General features: G+C 42.7%; 2 protein-coding genes across 5 annotated transcripts in view; one reads left to right on the forward strand and one right to left on the reverse strand.

Moving 5' to 3' along the window:
* Positions 1 to 19,134, reverse strand: REXO5 (RNA exonuclease 5). Of its 4 annotated transcripts, none has more exons than XM_072877742.1 (20): positions 18,437 to 18,541; positions 18,070 to 18,192; positions 16,307 to 16,428; positions 15,268 to 15,394; positions 14,320 to 14,404; positions 12,852 to 13,001; positions 12,603 to 12,691; positions 11,646 to 11,761; positions 10,692 to 10,830; positions 10,027 to 10,121; positions 9,084 to 9,186; positions 8,344 to 8,480; positions 7,918 to 8,026; positions 7,464 to 7,574; positions 7,203 to 7,340; positions 6,603 to 6,695; positions 5,868 to 6,087; positions 5,139 to 5,332; positions 4,438 to 4,547; positions 1 to 133 (listed from the first exon to the last, which is right to left on the reverse strand). In XM_072877742.1, the coding sequence occupies exons 2-20, from the start codon at positions 18,187 to 18,189 to the stop codon at positions 100 to 102; spliced, it is 2,292 nt and encodes a 763-aa protein (XP_072733843.1). In that variant the 5' UTR covers positions 18,190 to 18,192; positions 18,437 to 18,541; the 3' UTR covers positions 1 to 99. The 4 variants fall into 4 exon arrangements, with proteins under 4 accessions (XP_072733843.1, XP_072733842.1, XP_072733840.1 ...); XM_072877741.1 differs by lacking the exons at positions 1 to 133; positions 18,437 to 18,541 and adding exons at positions 2,077 to 2,307; positions 18,885 to 19,134; XM_072877739.1 differs by lacking the exon at positions 1 to 133 and adding an exon at positions 2,077 to 2,307.
* Positions 18,232 to 20,857, forward strand: part of ERI2 (ERI1 exoribonuclease family member 2) — a 7,331-nt gene continuing 4,705 nt past the window's right edge. The window contains 5 exon segments of the mRNA XM_072878388.1: positions 18,232 to 18,262; positions 18,331 to 18,663; positions 19,254 to 19,369; positions 19,516 to 19,669; positions 20,209 to 20,312. Of these exon segments, the coding sequence (XP_072734489.1) occupies positions 18,232 to 18,262; positions 18,331 to 18,663; positions 19,254 to 19,369; positions 19,516 to 19,669; positions 20,209 to 20,312 (738 nt within the window).

The following is a 20,857-nucleotide window of genomic DNA, read 5'->3' on the forward strand; positions in this document are numbered from 1 at the left end:
GTTTGTCCATTACTGACTTCTTGTGGAACTTGTGCCAGATGTATATTAAATATTTTGGTGCTTTTTCTAATCCAAGCTGCCATTCATTTACCTGTGAGATTATTGTACTTCTGTATATTTAAATGACCAATCCCTTAAAGAAAAAGAAAAAAAAAATCCTTTAGCCACTATGTATCCTGACTACTGTAGCTTTGTAAATGTTCCAAAGCTTCTGGGTTTCCTGTGTTCCAGTAAGGTCTGAGGGGAGGGAGGGGAACAGCTACAGAAATCTAATCCACTGGAAAGGGAACTTGCACGCTGTTCTGTGCATTACTGGACAAATGAGTAACATTTGTGGTGTTTACATAATGACACGTTGGTGTTCACTTTTTTGTGCTCAAGCTTTGTACAAAATGTCTTATTTAAAGCTGAAGTCCTTTCTACATTTTCAATTAAAAGGGGACAAATTAATTATTTTTTCATGCCTATAAATAGGACTCTTGCTAGTTTTATTTGTCATCTCCAGAGTTTCTCAAGCAGGAATCCTGGATGGTTACTAAATCCTGCCTAGTCCTTGCAGGGAGGTGACCACATCGTTTTTAAGTGCACGGAATGAAAACTATCTGGCTTCTTTCAACTCTGTAGTGCCGGTGTCTACAAGAAGGAGATGCTGTCTGTGAACAGTCTTAACAGGAGCGTGTCCCTACAGAGGGACGAGCACTGAGGCCAGTCTGCCATTCACCCCCTTCCACTGAGCTGCCTGACCCCATGGTCTCTGCTGGGCTGGGGTCAGCAGTGGGGACTGGTGGTGCTGGGCGAAGGGACTGACTCCCTTTCACATTGTGTGGCAGCACTGGTGTTGATGCTTACCCCAGTCTGCAATAGCTACAGCCAAAGGATGCCAGGCTCACTTGGAGTGGATAAAGTACCTTTGTAAAAAGAAAAAATTGGCTGCATTCATCTTGCTTAAGAACAGATTTCATTTCAGGAGTTTTGGAGGCTTTAAATTTAGGTATGAACGACACTGATGTGAGCATCTACTACCCGCTCACTAGTGCTGCCCTGGGGCTAGTGCTGCATTTGCCTTTCTCTCCCTTGCCTTTAGTTTTGCCTGCCTCTCCATGCAGCAGCTCCCAACTTCTACTCCATAAGCTGCTCTTTGCTCAAGAGCCCAGTGAAATGAACTTGGGGTTGGAAAGTAGGAGGGTGTAAACAGTCTATCAGCTGTATTTAATAATTTCTGGAATAATAACTATTTCAACTTTATTTCAGCCTATTCTAATTCATATCAAGAAATCCTTTGTCTCATGTTCAAACCCTGCAACAAACATTTCCTTTTAATTTTTCTTTTTTTTTTTGAGCGCTGAAAGCTCTCCTAGGCATCCTCATGCTTGGAAATTCAGTGTCTTAACAGGAGATGGTCAGGCAGCCTTTAAGTTAGGTGGCAATGGCTGCAAAGCAGAGGACTGAAGCTGCCAGGTTGCAAATCACCTCATCCTGCTGCTGGTAGTGCACCCAGTCTTACTGCAACTCTGCGCTTCCAGCTCCCTGCTGAAAGCGATGATGTGTGGAGTTCGCACAGACTTGTGCTTTCCTTAAAATGGCCCTTGCCCCTCCCACAGCCACACTGTAACTTCTCTTTTTTCTTCTTTTTGTGTGTGTGTGGGGTGGTGAGGGAGGGAGGAGAAAGTGGAGATTGTCCAAGAAGTATGAATCACCAATTCCTCCTTTCCATGGACTAAGTACAGTACTTTCCCGGAAAGGAGGCAGCGACTCTGCTTCAGAGCTGGCACAGCACATTTCCAGAAATCCACACAATGCCTGAGAATAGCTGTTAACTGCTGAGCAGCTGCTGCAGGTACTACGTTAACTTGGCTTGCTGGTTTACAGCCTCCGATGTTTCAGTGAAGACAACCCAGCTGGTACATCAGTCTCCAGCAAGGAACGCCTTGCTGAGTTACATCTTACAGGCCAATACTGATCAGCTTTTATGCCACACTCCTCCTGGTTTGCCCCCAGCTCCTCCTAAGCACTTGCCTAGCTCGCTCACTGCCACAGAAAATTTCCACAGCAAGAAGGGGTAATGGAAAAGGTTTTGTGCTTTTTAGATGTTTTGAATAGCTTTTATTTTTAGACTTTGTAAAAGATACAGAGTGAAAGCTTATTGTTCTTATGGTAAGATATCTTTACAAAGACATCAATACTTAAAGTAATTAAAAAATATCTTAACAAAAGACTTTGCTTAAAAACTTGGCAGTTTAACAAGCACTCCTCCCTCTGTCATCTTTTATTCCCATCAGACCAAGGCCAGATTGTGATCCATGCATGCTGCAACATAAACAAGAGAGAGGTGTGTTACTTCTGCTCAGCATGGCCTTGATGCACATAAACTTGCTGGTCGAGTAGTGAGAAGCCTGCAACCCTCAGGGTCAGCAGACTGAAAAACTGTATTCCCCCCCCCAAATTATTTGGCACTCTTTTTAATCAAGAAGCCTCCTCTGGACTGTTAGTCCTCTGGGAAACTAACACAGGAACCTCACTTGGCAAGAAACTCTTCCAAGCCTGGGATGGAGCCACTTCCAACCCACTCAGCAGCCTGAGAGATGTGAGCCCAGGCTCTGTGGGCTTCTATAGGCTCCTTGTGGATGCAAACTCCTGACTGCACCTGTTCTGCTAGTGGGATTCATACCCCTTGGTGATGCGAGACAATAGGCAAGCTTGTGCTGAGTGAAGATAGTTTGAGATGGCCCTTGAAAAGTAAATTTGGACCTGCTGAGACCAGTGAGTTTGCTGTAGAAGACACATGGTGTTTGTGGTAACTCCACAGCCATCCTCTCCTCAAACCTTTCCAGCAGGGCTGACAGGTTAGTACGCAAAGTAACTGAGGTGACACAGTGGTGTAGAGAAGAGGCAAATGATTGCGCAGAAATGTAAAAACTTAGTTATAGCCCAGAAGAAAGCAAAGGACCACATGCACTACTAAACCTGAGGTTAAGCCCTCAGTTCAGGCCTCCCCCATGGCCCATTTAAACCAAGGCAGTATTTAATACCGAGCTTGTGCAAGAAACCATACGCACAGCTACCTGCAATCAGCACTTCCCTAACAAGGTAGGAATTGCTGCTGCCTCATTTTGTGTGCTATTATTCTTCAGTGTGGGGGGAAAACAGCTTAGTGATCTTTATTTAAGATGACAAATCATTTAAAAAAAAAAACAACCTAAAAAAAAATTTTTTTTTTTTAAAAATGGTATTAGAAACTGAACAATTAGAGCAAATCATGCCAAGAGCAGCCCTTGGCATGCAACCTTGCTGAAACAGTTTGTCACTGGCATTAAGCCTAAATATACTCTTGGCTTGGGATGCATCTCCCTTCTAGGATACTGTTTGCTGCAGCGGATAATACAGCATCATGATTCTTCTCAGGAAGCTTTGCAAGTAAGAGAGGGGAACCTAGCCTGACTGCCTAACCAGGCAGAAGAGATGCTGCCCAGCAGCTCTGTCTCCCTGCTTCTATTTCAGGGCATGTCTTCTGTCTCCACAAGGAACGGTACCCCTTCTGTTGAAGGGAAACTGAAGAAAAGCAAGGACAGATGTGACCTTTATTTGACTGTCTGAACAGTGACACAGTGAGAGAAGAGAAAGAAGACTGCTGAAATAAGTATGTACTCAGTAACTAGGGCCTTGCCTGGGAAAGATTTAACCTTTCTGGTTAATAATTAAGTAGTGAATGACTGTGGCAGTTCAGGCCCCAGGGTCTGAAATGCAGGAAGCCCACCCCATCTGGAAGCATCCCTGATATCAGCGCTGAAGCCCACCTCAACTCTAGGACCTGCCCTTTCCTATGAAAGCTTAAGGACACAGGGAAAGTGTTCTTTTTTTCCCAGTTGTGTCCCTCACATAAGAATGAGAGCATGAACCACCTCCTTAATCAGCTACGGCTGAGGCATGTGCATCAGGGTACCACAAGACAACTGGTAGAGAGGGCCTTGGCTGCAGTGGTTAGGTGGTTTTTTTAAAAAACAAACAAACAAAACCCCACCAAAACCACCCAAAACACTGGCTGCTGTGGAAACTCTGCTTGATTCTCTCATGGGCACACAAAACTTACCTCATTGTCAATAGGGATGAAACATCCAACAGAGGAAGGTAGGTGGACAGAGAAGACCTGTATAATTAATCAACACTGCCTACTTCAGCCTTGCTAAACTGGACCATCAGCTACGTAAGTCGTTTCAGCACTTGTGCTTCTTCTGCATCAGCAATGGCTTATGGGTAGAACTTACTGTTCAGGTTCTATTGGCCTAGCATGAAAGTCAGACCGAACAAGCACACCAGCTTCTTCAGGCCTTCTCTCAGGCTTTCACTTCCTTGTGCAGGGTTTTAATTTTTAATAGATTAAGATAAAAATATTTGGCTATGTATTTTCCTTGGCTCTTTGCAAAATAGGTGGCAAGTTACCTGTTCACTCCAGGAAACAGAACAACGCACAGGGTGTTATTCTGCAGACTTCTATAAAGCTTTTTGAGATGGTGGTCTAACTTCTTCACCTTTGGCCTTAGATCCTGCTCCTGCATAACAGAATATAAGCATTAAAATCCCCAATTCATCTGCAGATCTGTAGCAATCACACTTAAAAGTGCACGTGGCAAGACTGACCCTCGGGCAGCATCAGGGATCAAACAGGTGAGGATAGCAGTGATTCTGTTACTGGCTGGCATTTGGCAGTGCAGCGGCTCAGCAGCAGGGAGATCCACACGCCCTGTTCAAAAGGCACTGCAGCTTCCTCCAGTAAAAGTGAGAGCTGCAACTAGAGCTGTTCTTTCCTGTGCGGCTACACAACTAGTCACCTCTCCCTCCAACTCCCATGCCACGTGCTACACCTGTACATTGCTCTGTCTGCTCTCAAGTGGTAGGCTTCAGTTCCTGTGTAGCATCACTAGCCCTGAGCAAGGTTATACAGTACCCTGCAAACATCACATTATCTCACGTGATATTACCTCTCCAAACTGCCTTGTGGGAACTGATCCTCTGCTCCAGCACAAGGAGACCCTTCTGTTACATGCAGCTCTGCACCTACGTCTGCTCAGTTATCACTCCTGGTTCCCACAGCAGTACCTCCTCACTAACTGCAACAAACATCAGCATAGCCTTCAACTTACAGACTCAGATAGTTGCTCCATTTTCTCATATAAGATGTTTCCTCCTTGCTTCCCATTGCTGTGATTCATTTGCCAGATCCATCTCCAGAGGTGACCTGAAGCAAGAGCGTTCCTACTTCTTAGTTTGCTGCCCTTCACGGTCCATCCATTTATAACTTCAAGGGCATCCACAGCACTCTGTGATTTCTGGAATTCTTAAACACAAAGAGAAGGGGAACATGCTTTGGCAGTGATGCCAGTCCTGCCCTGTTCCTTGGCACCTGTAGGGCAGTGCTAAAGGTGTGGAGAAGGAGGGAGACGAGAAACTGAAATCACTGCAGCAAGCAGATCCTCATCTTGCTACAGGTAAACATCAGACTACAGAAATGCCAGTTAACTGCAACAGCACTCATCCAGTTGTTCTCCTCACCTTTTTAGAGGTGATTACTTGTCTGTGTGAAGCTGCACAGTAGCCAGCCCTCACGCTGAGGTACTGGAGCCAATGAGCTATCCAGGAACTTTTCTAAGTAAAGACCATCTTTTTTTAAGCAGGTTTTTTTTTTTCCTTTCAAATATCTAGCTGTAAACTGCTCCTCCAAACAATACAGGCTTTCACTAAAGTATTTTAAATACCATCACTTTGAGCATACATGAGTTTCAGTAGCTCTTGCTGTGTCTGTGCAAAGTCCCAAGGGCTGCTGAATGCGCTTATTTGAAGGAAATAAGCAGGCTGTATGTGAAGCTACTTACTGAGGAAACAGCAGTTCCTGTGCTTTCCACTCTGGATATCCTTTGGCAGGAACAGTGTTTCCAGGTCTTTCAATTGTCTGAATTCTTCTTGCAAGTCTGTCTCTGTTAATGACTTCTTTAGACCCGCCACATAAATCACACCTTCGTTTTCTACATCCAGTTCTAGTTCCTTTATCAAAACATCACAGTCCAGCGTTGCTGCAGTGACAGGTCTCTGGACCTGGGGTGGATTCAGCAGGAACAAAAACAGCACATCAGCCCAAGCAGCTCTGTGTTCTGAGCCTCTATTTTAAATTATTTTCTCCCATTACCAAAAGTTGACAAGCTATTTTCCCTCCCTTAAAAAAAATATGACTAATGAAGGCTAACTTAATTAGTCATGAAAAAGGAAGAGAGATCACATTTGTAATGCAGAAACACTATGAAATTAAGAACCCCATACTTTGTATATGGCATTTTAACACTCTGTTACTTGGCTCTTCCTTTTAAAGCTGCAGTTGGAGGTCAGAATGCTTTCCAACCCCCTTCTGCTGACAGGCAGAAAGGAAAAAAGAGGGCTATAATAATTTCCTTTCTGCCAGAGGCCATAAATTGTCCAGGGACAGGGAGATGGTAACAGCACAATCATCCAGCATCTGCCTGGACGATATGCTGCGAGTAGATGTTAAGAGAGACACACTGGATACCGTTCCTGTGTTCAACGTAACTTAGGCTTTTGCTATTTGCATTGTTTACCTTAATGCAGGATCCTGCTACCTCAGCTCCATTTAGGCTTTCCACAGCAAGCTGGGCAGCTTCCAGCACTTCGTATTGGATACAGACATAGGGCTTGAAACAGAACGATAAGATACTTCAGGCTTATCAATAAGACACATTAGCTCTCCCTTTTTAAAAGTCAGGTCTCAATAAAGTTGTGGGGTTTTTTAAAAATAGAATATAAAAAGGTTTTGGGGTAATATATGTAACACTGCATATACTGTAGCTGTTAAAAACAACCTTCAATTAGCTCATCAATTAGTAACAGGGGGTTTTTTGGCATTAAAAGCCTTAGCATATCAGTTCTCAAGAAGGACAAAAAGCATCTCAGCTTCTCCAATGCTCAAAGTCCTCTAGCTTGAACAGCACAGTTAAGCCACATGAGCTGTGTTTATTCTTGTCATTGTGTGGAGCAGCTTTTAGATACCCTGAATCGTTGTAGCTGATGACTAAACCACCAGAAAAAAAAACCCCAAACAGAGTAACTGGTATTTCAGTGGTTCTAATTCATATCTTTCCAAGAGATTACTTGGGCCTTCCATGCCTGTCAGCAAGCTTAATGCTTTGAGTGCTCCTCACCTGGTATGTTTCAGTTACCACTGTAAGAGATCGGATCGGTCCACACCTCCCAAATTCTTTTTTCACAGACTTCAGGCAAAAGCTTTCTTCAAAAGGACCTGCGTAAATTGTCAGCATGTCAGTCAGCTTGCTTCTCACCTGTAGGAACACAGATTAGAGAAGGAACTTCACAAAGCAGAGGAACTAACTACTTGGTGCCTCCAGATAAATAACGTCTCTTTCCAAGCTCAGCAATGAAGACGGTTCTCAAAAAAATAGTACCTTTTCACAAAGTCCAGCAAGAGGATGAGATGCAATGTACTCTGGACCCAAACTGAACTGAATGATACTGAATGTGGAAAGGGGAACATCTTCTAAGGCTCTCTGAAGAATCTGGAGGGAAAAGAGTGTAAAGGCTCAAAGGGGTACAAGACAATTGTACTGCAAAGGATCATAAACAAAGCTATTGAACTTAATTCCCAGCTTTAATTTTCATTATTGTCCAAGGAAGCCCTCAGGCAGAAATTCTTCTTTAGTGAGTCATGAGAGGATGTAGAGGATCAAAGCTTATTTCCGAAATGTTAAAATGGATTTAGCTAACCTGGTATTAACACTATTGCTAACAGTACTGTCAGTCAGCTTTTTAAAATAGGACTCATCTACCCACCCCCAGAACAAGAAGAACTTTGAACTACTTTGATGCTTGCTTAGACCAACCCACTCTAAGTCCATTCACCTGTTTGTTTGAAGTGCTCAGGTTACTCTGACACAGGCCAGAAGAGTCTAGTTCCTGTCTGCCCAAAAGGAGGGGTTTCTGGCCAGTCACCTGCAAGCAGTCTAAAAAACTAGCGGAGAGAAGAAAGCTGTGAATTGCAGTACTTATCAATATGGTGAACTAACAGCTTTCAAGCAATGCTTCTCAGAGAAAAATGATACAGTTCATTAAAGAAATTTGAAAGAATATTCTTGTCCTCAACATCAAAAGAAGCCTAGAAAATGCTTTGTGAAATTTAAGATGCAACTTCTGAAAGTTTTTCAGTGCTATGCTACAATTACTTGCATCTCTCTGAAGATCCTGATGGCTTCTGAAAAACATAACACACTTTCATTTTACTGAGTATTCAACTGAAGGAAAAACATGCATATTTGAGAATCTTATTACCATGGTTTGGATAAACATGGAGGCTCATTCAACTGTTTCTGGACCCTACATCCTTGTGGCTGTAACGCAGCTTTGTTCTGTGAGACTTCAGCCAGTTTTTCGCTTGTCAGAAGCATCTCCAAGTTTAGTTCTGCTACCTTGGGGAAGGAAGATTAGTAGTTGGCTTTCATCTCAGCTAATTGTAGCTAACCGAAAAGCATGTGCTTTCTCTATGAGTCACCTAGGCACACTCCACAGTAGTGAAGAAACATAGCCATTAATTTCTTGCCTTATTATTTTCTGTTGTCATTTTCAGGCATGCAGCACTCACAGCATCAACCAGCAATCATCTCCAAAAATTTCTCTCAGAAATCAACGACACAAGCAAGAGACTCATAAAACCAGCTGAATCACTGCCACAACATACAAGGTCTCTCACTTCTTTTATCTGGAAAAATGACAGGCAGTCCTGTAGGCTGGAAGTGCCTGAATCCTTCTTTACCCAGTGCCCTTCTTCAAGATCAGCAGCAATGCTGATTCACGTCAGTGTTTGAGTACTGAAACACTGGTAATGCTCCAGGTTAAGATACCTGGATATATGCTGAAAGTAACAAGCTGTCAAAATTGAGGCCTCTATCAGAGCTCCATTTTTCTCTTTTAAATCAACAAGAGGATGGGTGGGAATGTTTTTTTTTTCTCTTCATAAGCACAACTTGTACATTCTGCGATTAAAGACAGAAATCTTAATTAGATATAGCTACCTTTGCTGGTCCCTGCTCAATAAAGAATTGAGCCAATTCCAATGCAGCTCTAGCATCTTCTGTAGGATCATGCCCAAACTTCTGTTCACACTGAATCTCCTTCCTAGGGCATCAAAATTAGGTGTACAGGCAGGTTATCTGTTTTTCCACACTGATCAACATCCTGTCTTTTCTAAACTGGGTCCTTTTCAGGCAAAATAGCTTTCCCCTCTCCAAAAAGGATTTCAGTTCTGTGCAGCAGCATTCTTGCGAAATATTCCCAAAAGTTACTGCAAGAAATGTTTTTGCAATGTTGAGCAAAACACTGTTTACCAGGTTTGACAGAAGCACAGCTAATACTTGGTACTCTGATGCATGACTATTTTTAATTTTACTTCTTCCTTGACCAATGACCCAACTCACAATTTGCACACAGACAGGGAGGCAACCTCCAACTCAGTAAAGTTTGGCGCTGCAGAGTATTAATATTCACTGTGTGAATGGTGACAACTGTATCGCTATGACATACTATCCAGTGGTAGCTAGTACACTGAGGAATATGATTTAAGTCAGTAAATCATACTTTCATACATTAGCCTTTCTTTCTTGCTAACTGCAGCAGATCTCATTTGCGTGAGCCAGAGTGTCTTTGCTGCTCTACAATTCAATACACTGGTACTGCTACAGACCTGCAGAAAAGTTAGTTTTGCAAGGACTCAAATCTGGTTGGGTCACAGTGTCCCTGCTTGCTCAAAGACAAGCTGATTTATTACGCTGCCTGATATTTCAAGCAGGCAGTAAAATCTTCTTTACAATATCTATTTGCACAGCCTGCTCCCTTTCTTTTGAATTTTAGTGGGGAAAAAAAAAAAAAAATTCTTACGCTACTAGTGGAAAAGCAAGACCCTATGACCCCCCATGACAGTTTCTAACATTTCCCATGACAATACAGTAATAATCTTACCCTAAAACAGCTTTGGCTAGAAATTTCAGCTTAAATCTTCGACCTTCATTTCTGGCAAAAAGCAATGAAGTATCAATAACACTGGGGTGGATCATCTGGAGAAGAGAAAACATCATTAGTTTAATGGTGCAGTCATATAGAATTGGGCAGTAACTCTACTGTTGTCTGTGCCTCTGCCTTTTCATTTCAGTTGCCAGTTTCTCACTGATAGATAACTGGTCCACAACAAGAGAGCAGATGGGAATAATAAAACAAGCCCAACTCTCCTTTCTAACACTCTTATTGGGAAGATCTAGATTGTGTTAGAAAGATTAATTATGATTCAAGCATTTTAGGTTGGTTAAATTAAATATAGGAAGGATTTCAGTTCTTCCTGTGACAGAGCTATCAAAAGCACCTGGCTGAAGCAGAGAGGTAAAGCTTCTGTTGCAACTGTATCTATGTCTGGACAGACTCCTCCCTTCCTTTTGGGTTCTGAACAGCCCCTTGCAAGTTTTATAGATGCGAGAAGAGTCTTTCTCTTTTAAATCTTTCCAGACGTAAGGGTATTCATAATAAAAAGCAATTAACAAGTGTCCATTAATAAAAAGAAGAATTGTTTAGAGTTTTCAGGTCTGAAATGAGTATCACAGGGTTGGGAAAAATACTCTTAAAGGCATACTCACTTCCAAAGCCTGAAGATCAGCATTTAAAGAATGACCCACCAATACTGCATCATGGGGAAGCATTTTTTTTAGTCTGGTTTGGATGTCTGGGAGTCTTGTTTTCACTGGAAGAAGCATCTTCTTTGTGATTCCTGAGAATCTTCAAAAAAGAAGTCGGATGAGATAAAAGCAACACATTAACAATAGCGCCTACTAGAGAATATTACAAGTAGGGCATGTAAAATATGAACTCAGTGTAACTGATGATAGAATGCTATTTACTGCTTTCTGTTCCAACATAAGAGGATATACTGCAGCTATATTAAACTGCTATGAGTGCTACCACATCTGTTTCAAAAGTTTCTCTCTCTCAGGTATAACTTCGGAATAAGTGATGCAGTTCTTAGCATCAGATAGCACAGGTAAGGAAATACTGCAAGACTGATGGTGGAAGCAGATGCTTCCAAGTAACCTGAGGGAACTGGCATTCTCCTGCCGGGCAAAGTTTTGGAGAAGACAAGGCTTGAGTTTTGCCTGCTTTTGTTACAATCCTGAGTCCAGCCCTAGAGTTGTGTGAAAGCTGCTAAGCTGCTCTATTCATTTTTTACAGATGAGCAAACTTAGCTATGGAGCAGAGACGCAGACTGCAATCCTGTACTCTCACCCTGTATCCTATTTTGTAGCCAGCAGTAAACAGTAACTTGTACTGTATATCATTAATCTGTAACAGAATTTTTCCTAGAACACTGCAGAATAATGCTTCTGCCTAGCCACATGGGCACTATGTAGCAGAGAGTGTATACATAATGTTGGTTATTCTAATCACATAGCAAGAACTGTATTCTTAACATTGAATAAAATGCAGTAGACACCTGTGCAAACCAAAGCCTTCTGAAAGGTCCCGTGTAACAGGTTTAATTTGAAAGGGTTGCAACCCTTAAAGACGAAGAGATAAGAAACTTATGTGCAAGTCACCTGGTGCGGTAGTTCACTACTGTGCTTTCAGGTTTGACTAGTTCATTCAAGAGGCATTGACCTTGTGCATCCACCAAAGAAACACGAGTCACTTCGTTCCCTTTTGCAGTCAGGCACTGTCAGGAAGAAGCAGAGGCAGTTGTTGAATCAGCATGATGCTGCCACTCAGAAACCTTAGCTAACATCTGCTTTGGCTGTATCCAGCATCACTGCTAAGGAGTTACGCAACTTCAGAGATCTACCACTCATAGCTAGTTGTTTTATAATGTAGCATGCTTCATTTTAATTGTTAAATGCCCATCATAAGCACAGCAAACACACAGGCAAGCACAACACAAAGAAAAGCATTATAAAGAAGAGCTAATTTCACAGAATCAGTCTGTGCTCTGCACTGCAGAGCTGTCACTGAGAGCATCTTCACCAAAGAAGATGTACAAGTTAAAAGCAGAGCCCAGGTTGTATCGTTAGTTACTCAATGCTGATGCCAAATAGGCATCTCTACAAGGTCAAAACTGCACTAAAGGAGGAATCTTCACCCCAGCAAGCTGCCAGAACTGTGATAGCTAAAGGAAAGATGTGCGATAGGAAAGTATCTTTCCCTTCCCAAACCTTGGGGAGGGCTGGGAGGAGGAATTCCACAGCAGTCTCAGGGGTTACTGCAGCATTGCTGATGGGCCTGGCAGATCCAGCTGCTGCTCTGACAGCCAACGCAGAACTGAGCTGCACTGCTCAAGATAGTATTTCTGTCTTGTCGCCAGAACCACTTCCTGAGTCCTTCCCATGGCTGCATTAGCACTGGTACCTTCAATGAAGGGACTGGCAGCAGATATTAATATATCAGAAGTGGTTTAGCAAATACACAGGGTGCTTGGCTCACTTTGGAATAGCTGGTAGGAGTCTGCTTGCTTAACTATATTTTGTAAGTTTATTTTTTATAACACACACATTTATTTTTACCATTTCACAATCCAGACCAAAGAGGGGGCTGCTGTCCGTCCTCTGCTGATCACACTCTGTATATATATAGCCCTTACATCCAGGAGAGCCTAGAATGAAAAGATACCCATGAATAAGAAACAGACCTCTCTCTTCTAAAACTCATCACATATCTTACATGACCAAACATATCACTGTGAAAATTAAAAAACAAAAACAAAACAAAAAAACCCCAACCAAACAACCAGACAAAAGCCCTCAAAAACTGACCTTTTATGGGATAGTCATTTTTTTTCTGCTCTTCTAAAGTTAGAAGATAGCTAGTAAGGCCTCGTTTTTTTCCTCCATATTTCCGAATGATGGGATCACATTGCAAGTCTGAGCTTTTAGGAACACATTCATGGCTAGCAGAAGTCAAACCTGTAAAATACAGGAACATCTGTCAAGCTCAGATAGCACTCCCTACTTGCAGTCAGTTTTCTGCATTAGTATACACACTAAGAGACTACACCATTCCAAACAAAAACAATACCTGGAACAATAAACTGGACATATAGATAGATAGACAGAAAATCTATCTGTCTGTCTGTCTCCAGTTTATTTTTATATATGTATCTCTCTCTCCAGTTCATATCTCATTTATTGTGTGTATATATACACACACTATATACACTATATATACACATAATTTATACACACAGTACTATATATAATGTATATACTATATATATAATATACTTGATATTCAGGATACTCAATTTTTTTCCCAGTTCAGCTACTGACACTGCTGGCTGATTCAGAAGTCACATCACAAGTCTGTCTCACATTCCTTTCAGAAATAGAGAGAACAAACTTGCCTCGTAAGCATGACACCATAATAATCTGCTACTTCAGGTAAGCTGTAAAAGAAGTTCTCTTTTTTTTTTTCCTACCTTCTCTGTGAAATTATTTCCCATAAGTATTATCAGGAGAAAGTGTGCTCTAAGTGTGGCTCACAAAGAAGCAAGCACTGAACTGACACCAGAATCCACAGCTGTATAAAGTTAAATTATCCTCTAGGTGATTCTCTGCAGATTGCACTTAAAAGAAAAATATACCTGACATCTCAGATCTGTGACTGCGCAGTAGGTTTACAGTCAGGATGCTAGAGGACTTTGTCAATACATTGAAAGTAACAGCTGTTCATTCTCCCATTTAGGACTTGAATTCAAGATTCTTTGTTACACTTTAACAATTTCAGTGAAGTTCGCATTGTAGTCTCTTGCAGGTTTTGTACAAGCCTGTGGGATTACAATCACCTCTATAAAGAGTGTAAAAATAGGAAATCAGTTGTCAACACACCCATTCTTTACCTTGATTTGCTGCTCAGTATAACGAAGAGAACTAAGAAGAAATGCGTAACTACTTAGCTTGAATCTAATATATAGCTCTGTATCTTTTATTAGATACATCTTAGAATAAAGTAATCACAAAATGGGTAATGAAGCATCAGAATTTTGGATTAAACATGTTAAAAACTTTCTCTCTGTTTTTTGCATTTACTTGTGACTATGCCCAACAGAGAGTTACTGAACTAGTTAGCGTAATGAGTCTCATGGTTTAAGCCATTGTACATTTTCCTTTGTAAACAAGTTTACCATAGCAGCACGCTGGGATTGCACAGGATGCAAAGTCATAAATTACTGTTGAAAGTGAATCACTGCGGTTGAAAGAGATTATGCAAAACTAAGCAAGATACCTTGTGCAGTGTTTTGAGGTTTCAGGTTTGCTCCTTCTCCATACAGGCTGTCTAGGAAGTTGGCAGAAGGTGTTAATGTGAATCTCTGAAAAAAGAGATGTGTTAGAGACTTTGAAACAGAAGCAGAAATATTAGGCAAATGAGATGTTTCTTGATCCCCAAACTAGCCAAATTTAAAGGAGGATGGATAAAGAAGTGGTGGAAATATATTTGGTGTTCTCCCAAGGAAGAAAAAAAACCCACACAAACCAAACCTGTTTTAATGACAGATAATATAGAATTCTTTGTACTAAGGGACAGATTTGCCTTGTCTGGTACAATCAAGAAGGCAAATCTCAAGACTTTCTTTGATAGAAACTAAAGCAAGTTCCAGACTTTCCAGTTAAGTTGTGATTTGTATTTCAGGGAGAATTCTCTATAAGTCTCAATCGAAGTGCTTCTTTCTTTCTTCCTTCAAAAATGTTGCTTGTAACTCAGAAAATTAAAATAATTCTTTTAATAATCTTTTTAGGAAATGGGAGAAACTTGACATAAAGTGCAAATAGTAAAAGTGACATTTTTCAACCAGTGGGAATAGCATAACTCTATTGAGAGACTCCGCACTCACTCAGAGTAAATTGCAAATTAACTGAGATACTTTTAATCTCACTGGCATCCTGAAGATGTGGGAAGCGTAATAGTCAGAGGACTGAAACATCAATACACATTTCACCTGGTAAGGCTTCAAAGTCATAAGTCTTTAAAACTTGTTTCTAATATCAAAGCCTTGGCCTTTGTTCTGAGCTGACAACAGCTACAAACAGATCCTCTCATTAGCTTGCTTTGAGAGTCAAAGATGGCCACTTCCTATTGGAAAAGGCAGTAATTTCACTGCAGTGATTAATCCTTGGGACATGGTTTCAGGACTGGAAGCAGTTTAGAAGACAGCAATACAGTCTGGGGACTTACATGCCGGAACATTTTTCTGAGGTGTTTGAACTGCAAATAGAATTTGTAGAAATGGAGTTGACTCATTTCATGTAGAACAATAACCACAACCCCAGCCAGGTGGCTTTGGTGATAAATACGGCACCAGCTGCAGTTAAAAAAAATAATTAAAAAAAAAAATCAAAGCAAAACAATTATCAAGTACTCTTAAAAATAAACTTGGAACCAGCCCAGCTTTTAAGTCAGTGAATGGCAAAGTGCCAAATGACTTCAATGAGAAGAGGCTTTATAGCTTATCTCAAACAGCCACATATTCCTGGAAGCAATATAATATGGGAGACAGAGAAAGAATGAGTTACAGCAAAATTCTGCTGCAGTACCATTTCAAGACATTTATACCTCATTTATATGCATCAGAATGTGAATACACATTAGTAACCTCAGTTGTAGTGATGCAGTCTAGCAAATTAATGCATCAAAAAGTTTCACAAAATCATTTTCTATTCACTACTAAAAATCTGAAGTGGGATCATTTTTGCCTTTGCCTGAGTTTCATTTCAAGATTCGTTACATTTCACCATATTTTTGCCATCTGAGGTGATATACCCTCCTCAGCCTTTCCCTTCCATTGCTGAGAAGTTGCCTTGAAAAAGGGCAAAGTAATTAAAATGTTTTTCCCAAAACACTGTAGAACACTCTGTTTCAATTATACCTGACATGAAACCTGTTAATATTTTTTGTGTTGTGTTAATGTTTTTAACATGGTATTTTGTTTCTCAGTGTGTGAAGCTTCTTCTGTTCCACAAAATTGTTTAGGTTTTGATAACTGCAGGAAACAAAACTATGAAATGGTAGAATTTTTGCCAGAAGAGGAATTCTGGTCTCTGGCCAAGTCTAATGACAACTGTATCTACATAATCCCTACATAATCCAGGCTGTCATTATGGTAACTGCGTTGCAAGGATTCCAAAACCAGCATGGCCAATATGCCTTTGGGTACGTTTTCACAACATGTGAGGACACAAGACAGGGTTGATTCCTGAATATGAATGTGTTATACCTGGGTTGTGCTGCATTGTGGCATTTTCCCAAAGCTGCATACTTTAACAACTCATACAGCTGGTCATGGCTGATTTCACAGTCCTCACCAAATAAAGCTGCTGACAAGCGAGATGACTTTTCCTGTAAAAATGGAAATGCCAGTAAGGGAAGGTTTTATGTAATCACACACGTTAATGGAAAATGAAGTGAATTATGCGGTAAAAGGAAACTCTTTACTATTTGGATACAATCAACTACATTTAAAATAACTCTTCCGCTCATTACGGGCAAAAGTTTCCTTTCAGGTCACACTTTAATATTAAATTTACTACCAATATTTCAGTAACCCAGGTACTCTAACTTCAAAGATTTATTTAATAAAGATTAATGTAAGTAGATGTATGTAGTAAGGAGACAAAGTTATTTGATTTACAAACACGATGTTCTGCTCTCTTAACCCATTCACCCACTTGCTGCCGTAGAGCTTTGGGCATTTATACAAGTGTCATATGCAGTCACTTTGGGTAGGGTTTTGCTGAAACCCATTTACTTCATTTACACTATATGATCTGTTTTGGCAGATGGGTTTGGTGACCCCTGCAGGAAAAAAAATGATTCAGTAAAATCCCAGGAAACTGCAGGAAGAAAGCACCAAGTAGATGAGATGGAGACTGTACCACACAGTTCAACACAACAGTTCTTTAAGCCTAAATGCACAAATTCTCCTAAAAGCTAATCAGCAAGTAAATGCATGATTTTGAAGATCCCCACTGACCAGGCGGCCTGTTCCAATGGAGCTCCTTTGATCTGTAAAAATTTTAAAGATACTCTTTTTTTATGTGATGAAAAGACATCATGGCATACAGGGGAAAATAAAAAAGACCACAGAACACTACAGAATATCCAATCCCACAGGATAAACAACTACCAGAAGTTGTGTTTTCCCCACCATGCTAACAAGCCTTGTGCTCATTAATTTTGACAGAGCCTGTCCACGTGGGACTGAACTGGTGCACTTTTAAAGCCATTTGTCATTACGCAAGAAAGCTAAACTGAGGTGACAACCTTTGAGGTTCAAGTGGTTAAGAATCATCTGGTAATAATACAGGGTGGTGTAATTGCTAGTCCCCTGTCTCTCATGCTAAGTTAGACAAATAAGTAATGACACCATTGTTTTCAATACAGCCTAATTAGAGCTTTGCAAAAAAACCCCAACCAAACAGCAGAAGTTTCATTTCACCAAGCAAAGGCTACCTGCCAACTACAGGAATTTCAGTCTCTAATCAGATGCAAATAAGACTGACCTCACAGGTCAGAAACGCTTACTCTTGTCCCATACTGGGCACTAAGTAAGGTGTAAGCTGGGTGAGTGAGGTGTTACCGTGAGGTTGAAACTTCGGGTTGATTTGCATCCTTCAAGTGTGAATGTGCTGAGCAGACGCAACGCTCCTTTCAAGATCTACTTTGTTTAGGAAAAAATTATATTGGAAAGTGTATTTATTTTTTAACAAAATTCCTTAAATGCAAATGCCTAACACTCATTTTGAGTTAATTTCCTTATTTCTCAGAGCAGAAACTACGCCATTATCTGCAGGTATTATCTTTAGCCAAGCCTCCAGCTAGACCGCCAGTAAAACCACGTTTTTGCTGAGCTTCCAGCATCCCACCGTGGGATGCAATAAACCTGCCAAAAGGTGGCTGTAAGAGAGGAATACCACACAGCCACAGGCCTGCAGCGTTTCCCTCACAACACCCGTGCGACGGGCTCGCTCTGCTGCTCACCTCGGGGCCCCGGCCGCCGCCATCCGCCTTCCTCCTCTTCCGAGCCGCCTGCCATGCCCCCGCGTCCTCACCCGCTCCGGCGGGCCTTTTGTACCCGTTTACACAGACAGCCTTCGCCATGGCCTAGACGAAAGCACCGCGGGGTCAGGGCGGCGCGGGGCGATGCCGCCACGGCCCCCTCACAGCCCGGGCCGTCAGTCAGCCCCGGCCCCGCCGGGCCAGGCCCCAGCCCCTGCCCACCGCCGAGGGCTCCCCGGGCAGCATCGGAAGGAGGGACTGCCCGCAGCCCTGACGCCGTGGGGCCGATCCCCGGCCGCTCCCTCCTTCCCCGGCCCCCCGAGGAGGGACCTACGGCCGCGGACCCCACCTCAGCCACGCCGGGCTCTCCGGCCAGCGCGGAGCACGCCGTCTCGGCACGCGGCTACCTGCGCCTGCCTGCGGGCAAGGCCAGAGCAGCCGATCCGCCGACAGCGCGGGTGGGGGCGGCGCCGCTGCCGCCGGCGGGAGGTTTGAAATGGCCGCCGCAGCGCCCAGGCCGCTCTGGGGTGGCCGCCGCCCGCCCGGGGCCGAGATGGCCACCAAGGGCCTGGCCAGGTGCGGGCCGCGGGGCCAGGCACTGGGGAAGGGAGCGGGGCGGTGGTGTCCGGGCGGGCGAGGCGCTGAGGGCGGCCGGCAGCGGGACGGGGGCGTCCGCCCGTCCCAGGCGCGGAGGGGCAGGGTGAGGACGGGCCCCCTCAGCACGGGGGATGCCGAGGCGGTGCCGGCGCCGCTGCGGGCCGCAGGCGGCTGGGGCTGGCGGGGCGGCCCTGGGGTACCTGATCGTCGTCGGCTTCGAGGCCGCGGGCTGGCGGGACGCGGGGCGGCCCCGAGATCAGCGAGTGCGGCGGTGCGGGAAGGCGCGGGGGAGCGGCCCCGGCCCCGGCGGTGCGGGAAGGCGCTGGGTGGCCGGGCGCCAGGCAGCAGCAGCCCGGGTGCGGGGGCGTGCGGGAAGGAGGGGGCGGCCAGGGGTCTGGCGTTTATAGGCCAGGAGACGGCGCTGGGCGCTGTGTCGGCGTTACGCGGTGATCCTTCCAGGTCAACCCCAGCTTACAGCAAATGGAATCACTTCCGTGAACAGCTTTAACCTTCCTGGCATTGGTTTTTTGATTGTTTTTTTCTCGTTTTTGTCACAATCGAATTTCCAGCAGTCCTGTTAAACACTTCAACAGGAGAGACTGAATCTGAATTCCACGCTTATGTCCAGCCACAGGAGCATCCTGTTCTCTCTGAATTTTGTACAGAGCTAACTGGCATAACCCAGGTATAACTGCTATTTAGTATTATTTTACACCGGTATAATTGCTATTTACTAATTTTTTAAAGAGGCCTTTAAAGGGCTAAAAACAAACCTCAGATTAATTTCAGTGCATACTAACACATAGATACTCCTCCTTCTGTTTCATAAAGAATCAGGTTGATGAAGGGGTCCCTCTAAACATTTGTTTATCACAGTTTTTGAAATGGATTCAAAAGATACAAAGGGAGAAGAAAATTATATTCAGTACAGATATTCTAAATAATTCTACTTCAGAAGCAAACCCATGTACCTTTGTTTTGAAAATAAAATTTTCATTTGCTTTTTCTCCAGAGTAATACACATTAAAAAAAGAACATTTGGTGGTGCTAGTGAGATTACGTCTTTACTTCTAGGGAGCCCAAATCCTGTTATTAGGTATTGAAGATGTGTAGTATTGGGATAAGACTGAAAATATGAAATCCATTGAATACTGATGTGTTCACTACATCTTTGTCTCCAGGGTCTGACATCGTTACATTTTTCTGCTTTACATATAATGAACTGCGTCACCATTCTTAATGTGTCTAAATGATTTAATGAAGTCTTTGAGATCTTTACCCATCATGAAGTCATTCTTTACTAACAACAGGCATTCACTTATCCTGATGTCCCATTGCAGCAACCCTTCTGCTTTGCATGTACAAAGACGTTGTTAGCAGTCTGTTAGCCTATGCTTCCTGTCCAGCAGTACAGGACGCTACTATTACGTTGATGGTATGTCCCTTTACATAGATTTTAAGCCATGTTTATGGAGATTTTAGGCCAGTTCTTTAGTGATGGATTATTTGTGGTTTTTTTCTGTGCAGAATGGGACTTTGGTGTGTGTTTGCAGTATGAGTGTAAAAGGAAGCAGCCACGAAAACCTGACACTTTAAATTCCTGGATTGATCTCAAAGCAACATACAGGGTGAGAAGATCGATAGACTGTGAAACGTTTATACCCATATTATCAGCTCAAAGGCTAACTGTATCTGAGGTTACAAGCCAATATTGTATGTTACAGTGACTAGAGTAACCCATTTGTTTTCTTTCCATGTTGTTATTGCTCAATAACAAATTGCATGCCCTACAACTGTGTGAATTTTAATAGAAATTTTAATGCTAGGAAAACAACCTGGTGTTATTGTTGATAAATGAATTATAATCCTAGGAGAATTTTTCAAGCTGCCTTTCCTTTCTTGACATCTTTTGCTCCTATTGCTTCCTAACTTCCCTGCTTTTGTGTGCTCTTACTGCTGCCTTACATTGCTGCATAGAAAATAGTCATCACCATCTGTTCAGAGGTACTTAAAGGTCAGGCACGTGAACTGTACTTGGACCAGAAAGTATATTCTGAACAGCACGAATAATACTGAAAAAATGAATGTATATTACACAGTCTACATCGCAACAGAGTTCTAACTTGGGGGCTAACAGCACCTAAGTGTACCTTCCCTTGCATAATCAAGGAAA

The sequence above is a fragment of the Ciconia boyciana genome, chromosome 13 (assembly GCF_034638445.1).
Source record: "Ciconia boyciana chromosome 13, ASM3463844v1, whole genome shotgun sequence".
In the NCBI taxonomy this organism is placed as follows: Eukaryota; Metazoa; Chordata; class Aves; order Ciconiiformes; family Ciconiidae; genus Ciconia; species Ciconia boyciana.